This window comes from Mercenaria mercenaria, chromosome 11, assembly GCF_021730395.1.
Source record: "Mercenaria mercenaria strain notata chromosome 11, MADL_Memer_1, whole genome shotgun sequence".
NCBI lineage: Eukaryota > Metazoa > Mollusca > Bivalvia > Venerida > Veneridae > Mercenaria > Mercenaria mercenaria.
The window spans coordinates 53518652-53532299 of NC_069371.1; the positions used below are offsets into that span (position 1 = coordinate 53518652).

A 13648-nucleotide genomic window follows, 5' to 3' on the forward strand; every position below is an offset into this window, starting at 1 on the left:
CTTGACCTTTGACCTACTGACCTCAACATCAATAGGGGTCATCTGCTGGTCATTACCAACTTTCAATTTTCATGATCCTAGGCTTAAGCGTTCTTGAGTTATCATCCTGAAACCGTTTAACTGTTCTGGGTCACTGTGACCTTGACCTTTGATCTACTTATCTCAAAATCAATAGGGGTCATCTGCTGGTTATGAGCAATCTCTCTATCAAATTTCAGGATCCTAGGCCCAAGAGTTCTTGAGTTATCATCCAGAAACGGATTGGTCTACATACCGACCGACATCTGCAAAACAATATACCCCTCCTTCTTCGAAGGGGGGCATAAATATTAACTGCTATCATTCATCACCAGTCATTGGTGTAATGCATCGAAGACCATGTTTAAAAGCAGATATTAGGCAACACTTCTTTTACTAAGTGCTATATGGTAGGAATCTTGGCCCTGTCTCATTTTATGGTCAAGATATATTCCTGCCACTGGAGTGATACACTGGAGATCTGGTATACTGGCAATGTTTGCACAGCCCATTTCAAGAAAGTGTGGGTGAACTTGTTGAACTACAGACTAAACTAACTGAATAAAATCTGTAACAAGAGGGCCATGATGGCCCTATATCGCTCACCTGTTATCATTGCACTTGAGGACAAGAAGGTCCTCAGAAAAAATATCTAAGTCCAAAGGACAGGAACAACAAAGGGAAGAAATTAAACCAAAAAGAAAAAAAATTCTTACAAGGTACAGATATGTCAAAATACACCTAAAATTTGGAGGTATCATCCATGTTGTATCAAGAAAGGTGGTCTTTATTTTTCCCTACGGCCAATAATAAAAAAGTTACTAAAAACAAACTATTTATAGTAATGTAAAAGGGAAGTAATTAAAAAAACTGATTGTAAGTTAACAAAAGAAGGATCTGCCAAATAAATCTGTTGACATAAATGAAATTTTAGATCAGTATCTTCATTAGATATGGAGATATACCCATTTTAATTTGAAATAAAGGGAGGTAATTTGATATAAAATCAGTCCATAGTTATCTACCCTCATTGGCTCAGTCCAACTAATGACAAAAATGAAATTTCAAATAAGTCCTATAAGTACTTACTGATATAAATCCATTTTGATTACAATCAGGGGAGGTAATCAGATATAAAATAACTCTGGAACCTACGAATGGATCTGATTTGTCATGGAATCCAAGATTTATTGTTGTTGAAAATATTTTGGAAGTTTGTATCAAATAAAACCATAAATGAAGTCTCTATATGGCTGCAAAAGCCAAAATAGCCAATTTTAGACCTTTAATGGGCCATAACTCTGGAACCCATGAAGGAATATGGCCGGTTCAAGAAAGGAACCAAGATCTTGTGGTGATTCAAGTTTTGTGCAAGTTTGGTTAAAATCAAATCATAAATGAAGCTGCTATTGTGCAGACAAGGTCAAAATAATTAATTTTGGCCCTTTCAGGGGCCATAACTCTGGAATCCATTATGGGATCTGGCCGGTTCAAGAAAGGAACCGAGATCTTATAGTGACACAAGTGCAAGTTTGATTAAATTGGAATCATAAATGAAGCTGCTATTGTGCAGACAAGGTCAAAATAGCTAATTCTGGCCCTTTCAGGGGCCATCACTCTGGAACCCATAAAGGAATCTGGCCAGTTCAAGAAAGGAACCAAGATCATATTGTGATACAAGTTGTTTGCAAGTTTGGTTAAAATAAAATCATAAATGAAGCTGCTATTGTGCAGACAAGGTCAAATTGGCTAATTCTGGCCCTTTCAGGGACCATAACTCTGGAACCCATAATGGAATCTGACCAGTTCAAGAAAGGAACCGGGATCTTATGGTGATACAAGTTGTGTGCCAGTTTAGTAAAAATTAAATTATAAATAAAGCTGTTATTGTGCAGACAAGGTCAAAATAGCTAATTTTGGCCCTTTCAGGGGCCATAACTCTGGAACCTGTAATGGGATCTGGCCAGTTCAAGAAAGGAACCGAGATCTGATGGTGATACAAGTTGTGTGCAAGTTTGGTTAAAATAAAATCATAAATGAAACCACTATTGTGCAGACAAGAAATTGTTGACGCACGGACGCACGAGACGGACGCACTGACGACGGACAAAGGGTGATCACAGAAGCTCACCTTGTCACTATGTGACAGGAGAGTTAAAAAGATCCTTTGGAAGCAAAGAATGCAACCAAGCAAAATAACAGCAGACTCGTTTTTGATTGAGTCTGTTCATGAGAGGTAATGGAAAGTGTAACACCTCTCACACCCCCAAACACCGGCTTAAGCGGAACTCTATTACAAACATATTGAATGGTCTCCATGATCCCAAAGGACAAGAAAATATAACAACACTCCTATATCATTTCAATAGTATTAGTGAAAAATATACCTCAATATTTAACAAGTAATGCTGGTCAAAAAAACTCTTCTTTCAGAAACAGAACTTTACAAATATGTCTTAACTGTCTCTAAGATACAAACCTCTAAATGCTGAACAATTACTGAGCAAAGTTCTGTTTAAATGGAAACATATATCAGCTTGTAAACATTCTGGAAAGCTCTTCAGCACCTGTAAAACATTCAAAACACAATATCAGCTTCAAGAAAACTAAAGATAAACATACATCTGCTTCAAGACAAATAAAGGTAACAATTCTAAATCACTACATATAAACAAGTCTTGGTCAGAAACAAGATATTCCTAGATCCTGCAAAATAAGAAAAGCTGGAAAAATTCACCAGGATAATGTCCTTGTAATGTTATATGTTTCATCTTTTAACATGAGATGCTACATAGTACATATAAGTCACAAACCATTTATTTATACAGAACTACTGTTTGATCTACCAAATCTGGAACACGGATTTTCTTCAATTTCTGACTTAGCTTGATTTGAATTTAAGAGATATTGTTAATAATATCAGTTTTACCTTTTTCTGTTAATTTCTGGCCAAAAAGAATATATTTTTTTATCTTCCTAATTTTATGGATATATATTGCTTTTATGCTAACTACATGTATTAACTCATTAAGGACGCAGACCGCATTTATACGTTCATTTTAACTCTTATCGAGTACCGCATGTCGTATTTATCCATAAAAAAGATAACAGGCGTGTATGCCGAGGATCGCATAAATTCGCTATCTGCCCGATAGTACTGTATGCCGCGTGACGTGATTTTACGTTTGTAACAGTACTAACTATTGGACTGCTGTCAAAGTCAACCAATGAAATATTTTACACTAAAGATTTATAAAACCCGGAAGCCATCAATCAAAATATTTATTATTTAAGCATATATTTTCAATATACTCATCACTAAATATCGAAACTAGAAAGTTATTTCTAGGTATTGCCCGTTTTATCTTCTCATTCTATTATACTGCAGAGCCTTTCTGTTTGATTCAGTATTTTTTATTTTATTAAATAAAACATGAATGTGTTCTTTCATAATGTCATTAGCTTTAAAGTTTAGCAATAAATGATATTTGAATAAATATAAAATAATCAAATAATGGCTGTTTTTCTATGTCAAATCTTTCTTTAATATTGCAGTTTTCCATATTCATGTTACTTCAGTAGGCCTGTGAAACAATTTTGCAAATTAATATAATAGTAAATTTTAAATTATTGAATAGATCATAAATTGTAGTATCTGATGTGAAAATTTCAGTTTTATTCATCTGTTCAAAACAGATGTTTGTCCCCAATATTGATCAAAGGACGCCTAGATCTTATCGATTATTGATTATCAGTGAAAATCCACAGGCATACAAAGCAGATATATTGATAAGTGGCTCAGGAATGTATTGGAAAATTGATACCAGTAATTAAGCGGTGATATGGCTGCAGGTATTAATGAGTTAAAAGAGATCTTGAAAGTGCTCTAACAATCTATTAACAAATAAATCCAAATAATCTAAATCTTTTCTGTATCCAAATTGGCTAAAATACACTGAAAACTACCCTATCAAAATCATGGATCCCCACACAAACACTGAAGTTCTCTAAAATGCTATATGATGTAAAATGGTATTGTCTTATCTTTAAAAAGAAATAAAAAACTAGATGCCCACGGGCAACAAAAAATCTAGTAATGGAAAAGGTGGACCAAACAGTCTTGCCATTTCTTTCACACATAAAATATTCAGAGAAACAAATGGTGACTTAAAACTGATGCCCATGACAGACAGAGACTACTTTGCATCCTAATTACCTAATACACAAATGGCTCTTGCTAGCATGAAATACAACAAATTGTCTGTTTTTGCTTTTTTTCCTTGCTATGTCTTAATACAGTTATGGTAATGGCAATTTTGTGCCAACAAAATACTTCAACATAAATGACAAGACATAGACAGTCACAAATGTAATCAACATAAACTTTTCCCACTTTACACTTTCAAAGTCTTGCTGGAATCAAGATTTTTTATTTTCTTCAAAAAAAAAAAATGTTTGGAAAGAAAAACAAGAGATCACAGAGTGATCTTGGTGCCCACCAATGTGCCATTTTTGAGTGTTCCAAATTTCAAGACTTATTGACTAGCTCAAGGTCAAATTTCATTTCCATACACAACACTGTGCATGTGGTCCCAATTCGAAAGCTGTAGCTTGAGAAATGTGAAAGTAGGCAACTAGATGAATTTCAAGGACAAAGTTCTTCGTACACAAAACTATGCATGTGCATCAAGTTTGAAGGCTGTAGTTTGAGAAATTTGAAAGTAGGTCACTAGGTCAATCTTAAGGTCAAAGTTTATTTCAGTATACAAAACTATGCAAGTGGTCCAAATTTGAAGGCTGTAGCTTGAGAAATGTGGAAGTAGGTCACTAGGTCAAAATCAAGGTCAAATTACACTTCAGAACAAAAATCTATGCATGTGGTCCAAATTTGAAGCCTGTACCTTCAAAAAATGTGAAAGTAGGTCACTAGGTCAATGTAAAGGTCAAAATTTGTTTCGGTACATAAAACTATGCATGTGGTCCAAATTTGAAGGCTGTAGTTTGAGAAATGTGAAAGTAGGTCACTAGGTCAAAATCAAGGTCAAATTTTATTTCAGAACACAAAACTATGCATGTTGTTCAAAATTTGAAGCCTGTACCTTCAAAAATGTGAAAGTAGGTCACTAGGTCAATGTCAAGGTCAAGGTCAAAGTTTTTTTCAGTGCACAAAACTATGCATGTGGTCCAAATTTGAAGGCTGTAGCTACAGAAATGTGAAAGTAGGTCACTAGGTCAAAATCAAGGTCAACTCATGTCAAGGTTAATCTTGCCACTCAAAACCATACATGTGGTCCAAATTTGAATGTTGTAGGTAATTGACAAGAAGATTTTAAAAGCTTTTCCCTATATAAGTCTATATGAACCATGTGATCCCCAGGGCAGGGCCATATTTGACCCTAGGGGGATAATTTGAATAATCTTAGTAGAAGACTACTACATGATGCCACATACAAAATATCAAAGCCCTAGGCCCTGTGGTTTTGAACAAGAGGTTTTTCAAAGTTTTTCCCTATACAGTAAAACACCGCTCGGTCGAGGTCGCAAGGGGATGAGAAAAATGCTCGAGTTATCCATGGTTTCGAGCGACCCAAACATTGACCAACATACGAAGAAAATTGAAGTTACTTTTACCGATTTTCATCGGGACCGTTTGCAGAGTAAACGGTGATGCGTAATAATAACATAATTGTGACATTTTAAAAGAAGAAACGTATTACAAACGTTTTCTATGATAGACGTTTTCAATAGGTAATTTGTAAATGGCACATATGAAGAAACAACTAAGACTTTTTTATCTATATTCATCAACAAGTGCATATCATAATTATCGTCTCAATTTAATGAAAATGCTATATTACTTCCTTCATTTGCATCGAAACAACAGTTACTGCTGATTACAAGAGATCACAGAGTGATCTTGGCGCCCACCAATGTGCCATTTTTGAGTGTTCCAAATTTCAAGACTTACTGACTAGCTCAAGGTCAAATTTCATTTCCTTACACAACACTGTGCATGTGGTCCAAATTCAAAAGCTGTAGCTTGAGAAATGTGAAAGAACGTCACTAGATCAATTTCAAGGACAAAGTTCTTTGTACACAAAACTATGCATGTGCATCAAGTTTGAAGGCTGTAGTTTGAGAAATTTGAAAGTAGGTCACTAGGTCAATCTTAAGGTCACAGTTTATTTTGGTACAAAAAACTATGCAAGTGGTCCAAATTTGAAGGCTGTAGCTTGAGAAATGTGAAAGTAGGTCACTAGGTCAATGTCAAAGTTTGTTTCGGTACACAATCCTATGCATGTGGTCTAAATTTGAAGCCTGTAGCTACAGAAATGTGAAAGTAGGTCACTAGGTCAATCTTAAGGTCAAAGTTCATTTCGGTACATAAAACTAAGCAAGTGGTCCAAATTTGAAGGCTGTAGCTTGAGAAATGTGAAAGTTGGTCACTAGGTCAAAATCAAGGTCAAATTTTATTTCGGAACACAGAACTATGCATGTGGTCCAAATTTGAAGCCTGTACCTTCAAAAATGTGAAAGTAGGTCACTAGGTCAATGTAAAGGTCAAAGTTTGTTTCGGTACACAAAACTATGCAAGTGGTCCAAATTTGAAGGCTGTAGCTTGAGAAATGTGAAAGTAGGTCACTAGGTCACAATCAATGTCAAATTTTTTTCGGAACACAGAACTATGCATGTGGTCCAAATTTGAAGCCTGTACCTTCAAACATGTGAAAGTAGGTCACTAGGTCAATCTTAAGGTCACAGTTTATTTTGGTACAAACAACTATGCAAGTGGTCCAAATTTGAAGGCTGTATCTTGAGAAATGTGAAAGTAGGTCACTAGGTCAATGTCAAAGTTTGTTTCGGTACACAATCCTATGCATGTGGTCTAAATTTGAAGCCTGTAGCTACAGAAATGTGAAAGTAGGTCACTAGGTCAATCTTAAAGTCAAAGTTCATTCCGGTACACAAAACTAAGCAAGTGGTCCAAATTTGAAGGCTGTAGCTTGAGAAATGTGAAAGTAGGTCACTAGGTCAAAATCAAGGTCAAATTTTATTTCGGAACACAGAACTATGCATGTGGTCCAAATTTGAAGCCTGTACCTTCAAAAATGTGAAAGTAGGTCACTAGGTCAATGTAAAGGTCAAAGTTTGTTTCGGTACACAAAACTATGCAAGTGGTCCAAATTTGAAGGCTGTAGCTCGAGAAATGTGAAAGTAGGTCACTAGGTCAAAATCAATGTCAAATTTTTTTCGGAACACAGAACTATGCATGTGGTCCAAATTTGAAGCCTGTACCTTCAAACATGTGAAAGTAGGTCACTAGGTCAATGTAAAGGTCAAAGTTTGTTTCGGTCACAAAACTAAGCATGTGGTCCAAATTTGAAGGCTGTAGCTTGAGAAATGTGAAAGTAGGTCACTAGGTCAAAATCAAGGTCAAATTTCATTTCGGAACACAAAACTATGCACGTGGTCCAAATTTGAAGCCTGTACCTTCAACAATGTGAAAGTAGGTCACTAGGTCAATGTCAAGGTCAAAGTTTTTTCAGTGCTCAAAACTATGCACGTGGTCCAAATTTGAAGGCTGTAGCTACAGAAATGTGAAAGTAGGTCACTTGGTCAATACCAAGGTCAACTCATGTCAAGGTTCATCTTGCCACTCAAAACCATACATGTGGTCCAAATTTGAATATTGTAGGTTACTGACAAGAAGATTTTAAAAACTTTTCCCTATATAAATCTATATGAACCATGTGACCCCCAGGGCGGGGCCATATTTGACCCTAGGGGGATAATTTGACCAAACTTGGTAGAGAACCACTAGATGATGCTACATAACAAATATCAAAGCCCTAGGTTTTGTGGTTTGGGCAAGAAGATATTCAAAGTTTTTCCCTATATAAGTCTATGTAAACCATGTGACCCCCGGGGCGGGGCCATATTTGACCCTAGGGGGATAATTTGAAAAAGCTTAGTAGAAGACCACTTAATGATGTCACATACAAAATATCAAAGCCCTAGGCCCTATGGTTTTGAACAAGAGGTTTTTCAAAGTTTTTCCCTATATAAGTCTATATAAACGATGTGACCCCCGGGGCGGGGCCATATTAGACCCCGGGGAAATAATTTGAATCATCTTGGTAGAGGACCACTAGATGATGCTTCATACCAAATATCAAAGCCCTAGGCTCTGTGGTTTTGGACAAGAAGATTTTCAAAGTTTTTCCCTATATAAATCTATGTAAATTATAGAAATAAACAAAGGGCCATAACTCACTAAAAAATTGTTGAACCAGTCTGATTTTCAGGGGGACACAACTAGAGTACCAATACATCATTCTGACAAAGTTTGGTCAAAATGCCCCTGGTAGTTTCTGAGGAGATGCGATAACGAGAAATTGTTAACGGAAGGACGGACGGACGGAAGGACGTCGGACCACGGACGCAGAGTGATTTGAATAGCCCACCATCTGATGATGGTGGGCTAAAAATACTAAGATCTCATAACTATTCTCGATCCCGCAGAAAAGATGTTTTAAGTAATCAGTAATTGATCGATATTTGATCAATAAAACTTTTCTTTAACCGTTTATCAATAATTAATCTCATTATAAGATCAAATATACCGACAAACAAATATTTAAGCTAGTCTGGGAATAGACTACGCAATTCTCATGGTGTGTGAAAATTTTTGATTAACCGATACATTCTGGCCGCCGAAGGTGTGAAAAATTTTGACACTTCTGCTCGAGTTTGCCAGAAGAAACAAAGAATAAATTGATACACAGGGACCAGGCGTCATGCTCGAGCGATCGAGTTATCGATGCTCGACCCAGCCATGGTAATTTCGCATAGAAGATAGAAGGAAATCGGCCGGGACTACATGGATTGCTCGAGCAAGTCTGGGTGCTCGAGTCATCGATGCTCGAGCGAGCGGTGTTTCACTGTATAAGTCTATATAAACCATGTGACCCCCAGGGCGGGGCCATATTAGACCCCTGGGAAATAATTTGAATCATCTTGGTAGAGGACAACTAGATATTGCTTCATACCAAATACTTCATACCAAATATCAAAGCCCTAGGCTCTGTGGTTTTGGACAAGAAGATTTTCAAAGTTTTTCCCTATATAAATCTATGTAAATTATAGAAATAAACAAAGGGCCATAACTCACTAAAAAAATTGTTGAACCAGTCTGATTTTCAGGGGGACACAACTAGGGTACCAATAAATCATTCTGACAAAGTTTGGTCAAAATCCCCCTGGTAGTTTCTGAGGAGATGCAATAACGAGAAATTGTTAACGGAAGGAGGGACGGACGGACTGACGGAAGGACGACGGACCACGGACGCAGAGTGATTTGAATAGCCCACCATTTGATGATGGTGGGCTAATAAACTTCAGACCTATTGAAAGGCTTTGAAAATGTGTACAAAAGTAGCTTTGATATCACAAAGTATAAAAGTCAAATTTCAATGTTCAACAGCCTTGTATCTCTCACTTGACTTTCTTCTGTAAACTTGACATGACAACTTTCTGACAAAGTTTCATAAAGATCAGATATAAATATCCTCTGTAGTGTTAACAAAGTGGCCTACCTTTCAATCTCTTGATAACCCAGTTTCTGATTTGACATAGGTTTCATACAGACAAACTGTTTTACAAAGTTTCAAAATAGAGTCTCAATGATTTAATCTAGTAACCCAGTTTTTTGAAGACCTTCATCTTTGACCCAAAATCAGTATGGGTCATCAACAAACAACAGTAAACAAGCAAATTCGATGAATTGGTATAATTCATAGCAAATAATTTCATTAGTCAAAATCAAATTAACAGAAAATGAATGTTTTTTTTTTTTTTAGGCGGGGGGGGGGGGGGGGGGGGGAGGGGGACAGGGTGTGGCCAAGGCAAGGTGGCGACCAGGTGTGGGTACACAACTTCATATGTTTATAATAAATGTTCATGGAAAAGAATGAAAGAAGTTTAATGAAATTCTTCCAATTGGTTGGTCTGTTATGTACAAATCTGTAGATTTTTAAACAATTAAAGGCAATAACTGTACGGAAAATTGACCAATAAAAAAAGAAAATGATGGGCATCATCAAAGTATGTTGGTTCATATTTATTTCAAGTTTCATGAAATTCTACAAACTTGTTACTGAGAAATGGCTGCAGACCTGTATTTTTCATTAAATCAAGGGCAATAACTCTAAGGGAAATTGACCAATCAAAAAAAAAAACTTTACCGGCATCATTGCAGTATGTTGGCTCATGTTTATTTGAAGTTTGATGAAATTCTACCTGCTAGTTACTGAGAAATGGCTGTGGACGGACATTTTTGTGCATTTTTCATTAAATCAAAGGCAATAACTCTAAGGGAAATTGACCAATCAAAAAAACAACTTGAAGGGCATCATCACAGTATCTTGGTTCATGTCTATTTCAAGTCTGATGAAATTCTACCTGCTAGTTACTGATAAATGGCTGCGGACGGACATTTTTCATTAAATCAAGGGCAATTACTCTAAGTAAAATTGACCAATCAAAAAAAAAACTTGACGGGCATCATCGCAGTATGGTGGTTCATGTTTATTTCAAGTTTCACGAAATTCTACCAGGTAGTTACTGAGAAATGGCTGCGGACGGACGGACTGACAACGCCATTTCAATACCCCACTCCCGATTTCATCAGCGGGGGATAATCATTCTATGAAGTTTAACAGCTGAAGACCCATTAAGAACTAATTTTGACTGTCATGGTACAATTCATGCAAAGTTTGCACTATATATTTAGAAAAGTATTTATTTATTATCCCCTGATGAAAGTCGGAGGGATATAGTTTTGGCATTGTCCGTCCGTCCGGAGCCATATCTAGGAAGTGGTTGGGAATATTTTTATAAAACTTCATATACATGTTCATCACTATGAGTTTATGCAGCCCGTCAAGTTTCAGTCAGATTGCCCAAGTAACACCAGAGTTATGGCCCATAGAAGTTTCTAGTGTTAACTATATAGGGTACTATAAATATGGCAATTTCTGCATCATAACTTTTGATTTATTTGACCTAGAACTATGAAACTTAAACAGACTTTAGATAACCATAATTTGGTTGTGCACACACAATTTCGTTGGGATTTATTTTGTAACTTCAGAGTTATTGCCCTATTTGTATAAAAATCCACATATTTGTACATAACAAACTTACTATTTGGTAGAATTTCATTAAATTTCTTTCATTCTTTTCCATGAACATTTATTGTAAACATGTGAAGTTGTGTACCCACACCTGGTCACCTCCTTACCTTGATCACCACCCCCCTCCAAAAAAAAATCATTTCTTATTTTAGATTTTTTTCAAACAAACTTCATATAGATGTCAACAATCTGAAAACAATTAAGTACCCTCTAACGGGCCAAACTCTCGCTAACGTGCCAAACTGCTATAGTACTTCAATGTAAAAATACACTGATGTTCCAGTTCCCCAGGGCCACTATCATTATGGCTTGTGAGGTACACTGTGTCATTATCAGCCCCACAACATGTCACCCGTAGCCGTAATAACCGTTTTCAAGAATGCTTTTTTAAATATTCGTATCAAATGTCCTAAAATTATCATCTTGCGCAGGATAAATGTATGTATACCAGGACAGGAATTTATTCAGATAATGGGTCTTATGTTCAAACTTGGCCACTAAAATATGATCAAATTTTTTGTAGAAATAATAAAAGCAAACAATTTTAGTTTCATAGAAAATATGGAAAAATGCATAGATCTAAGCATTGCCCCCAAAGTTGGTTATTTTTGTAAGAAATGCATGATGCTGAAAACAGAATTAAACCAAGTCAAACAAATGAATTAACAGTAAGGATAATAATTACCATGTTCATATCGATGCCATTGGTGTATGACCAAGCATGTTGAAAGTACTCCTCTAATCTCTGTCGTAAAGGATTCGGAATCTGGTGGAAACGTATGAATTCTTTAATTCGTAACATCTGAGTATGATATCGTGAAGTTCCAGAATAAAGGCGTTGAATTATTGCACTGACATTACCAAAGATACTGGCATACATCAGGGCTGAAGTTTGAAAGGATACCTTGTATATATACACAAAAATACATAAGGCAAGCAAAATCATATTTTTAAAGGGAAGAAACTGTAATTTCTTTTGATTTTAGTTAATGTTAGAATATCTTCTGAGAAATGGCAAATAAAATACAGTGAAACACTGTTGATGGCTCGAGAACAAGTGCTCCCTCAAACTGTTCATATATGTGGTCTGCAGCGGTTTCTATTTACATTTTTCTATGTTTGGATGGCTCAAAACTGTGGATAACTTGAGCAACTTACTCATCCCCTTACAACCTCAAGTTTTACTGTACTAAAATTTGGTTAAAATGCTGCAACAATTTAATTTCTTAGTTTGAGTAAATCTTTGTTAGCAACATGCCTAATCTGCACAAAATTACCATAAATTGAAATATTTTGTACACTGTTGACGGTCGATCAAAACCAGTATTCAAACATTTTCAAAGTAAATGTATAATATAATATCATAGCTGTTTTAAAAGGCTGTAAAACACTGATAGTTTTATCATCATTTATGAGACAGAATACATTTCTGACAAAAGAGAAGAGGAAGCCATCGTATACATTGGAAAGAGAAATTGCGTTTTTGAATTGTGTGTTTTATATCCTAATATATGATAATGATGTATCAGTTTTTAACACTGAGAGTTTTATTCGTTACATGACACAAGAATGTGTACAATATGATACACGATAATGTTTATGCACATTATAAGCATAACCAAGTTTTAAACCAATGTTGCATGATGTCCTACATCAAAATCAGTGGTCATCTGTCTGTAGAAGTCACTTTCAGTGACAGCTGTAAACAGGTTAGACTGTATATTGCTCATTCACAAAGAAAATTTCTGTATGTGGAATTCAGGTTGCATAGTGAGTCATGCCCCATGTAAATACACTGCACTTAAAGATTCCTGAAACATCAAAGGTGAAACCCTATCAACTTACATCCAATCAACATAATCAGTATACTGAAGATTTTCTCTGAGTTTGTATTAGGTGACACATTTCCAAATCCGACACTGGTTAAGCTGCTAAATGTGAAATACAATGCTGTAACATATTTTGACTCCATCGAAGGTCCACCGTAAGAGTCATTTTTGTACCCCTGATGTGTCTGTCTTGCTAATTCGTCAAGCCAGCCTATCTTTGGGTCAGATAAATAAGGTCTTTCATAGTTGCCTATTGCATACCATATACAAGCCAACCAATGAGCAATCAGGGCAAATGTTGCCATAAGCAACAACAAAAATGCCGCTCCATATTCTGAGTATCTGTCAAGTTTCCTAGCAACCCTCACTAACCGTAACAATCTAGCTGTTTTTAAAAGTCCAATCAATGTTGTTGTCTGAAAAATAAAACATTTCAAACATTTGAATAAGGATTAAGAATAAGTGGGCTGTGAAATCTTTGTATCGCTCACCTGATTTAGTTTCCAATCTGACCTAAATTACAATAAGACAAACATTCCAACATGATGTTATCGCGATCCTTTAGAAAATGTGGTCCATAATATGTTAACAAAGATTTCTATCATC

The 13648-nt window shown here is 35.9% G+C and overlaps 1 protein-coding gene across 4 annotated transcripts in view; it reads right to left on the minus strand.

Moving 5' to 3' along the window:
- Positions 1–13648, minus strand: part of LOC123531301 (potassium voltage-gated channel subfamily H member 7-like) — a 463598-nt gene that overhangs the window by 45686 nt on the left and 404264 nt on the right. For all 4 annotated transcript variants that reach the window (XR_008366046.1, XM_053517472.1, XM_045312132.2 and 1 more), the window contains 3 exons: positions 13059–13458; positions 11899–12098; positions 2498–2585 (listed from right to left, as the gene is read on the minus strand). Coding sequence is in view for 3 of the 4 variants with exons in the window: in XM_053517472.1 (XP_053373447.1) it covers positions 2498–2585; positions 11899–12098; positions 13059–13458 (688 nt within the window). In the remaining variant the exon portion in view is untranslated. The remainder of the gene's footprint in view (positions 1–2497; positions 2586–11898; positions 12099–13058; positions 13459–13648) is intronic.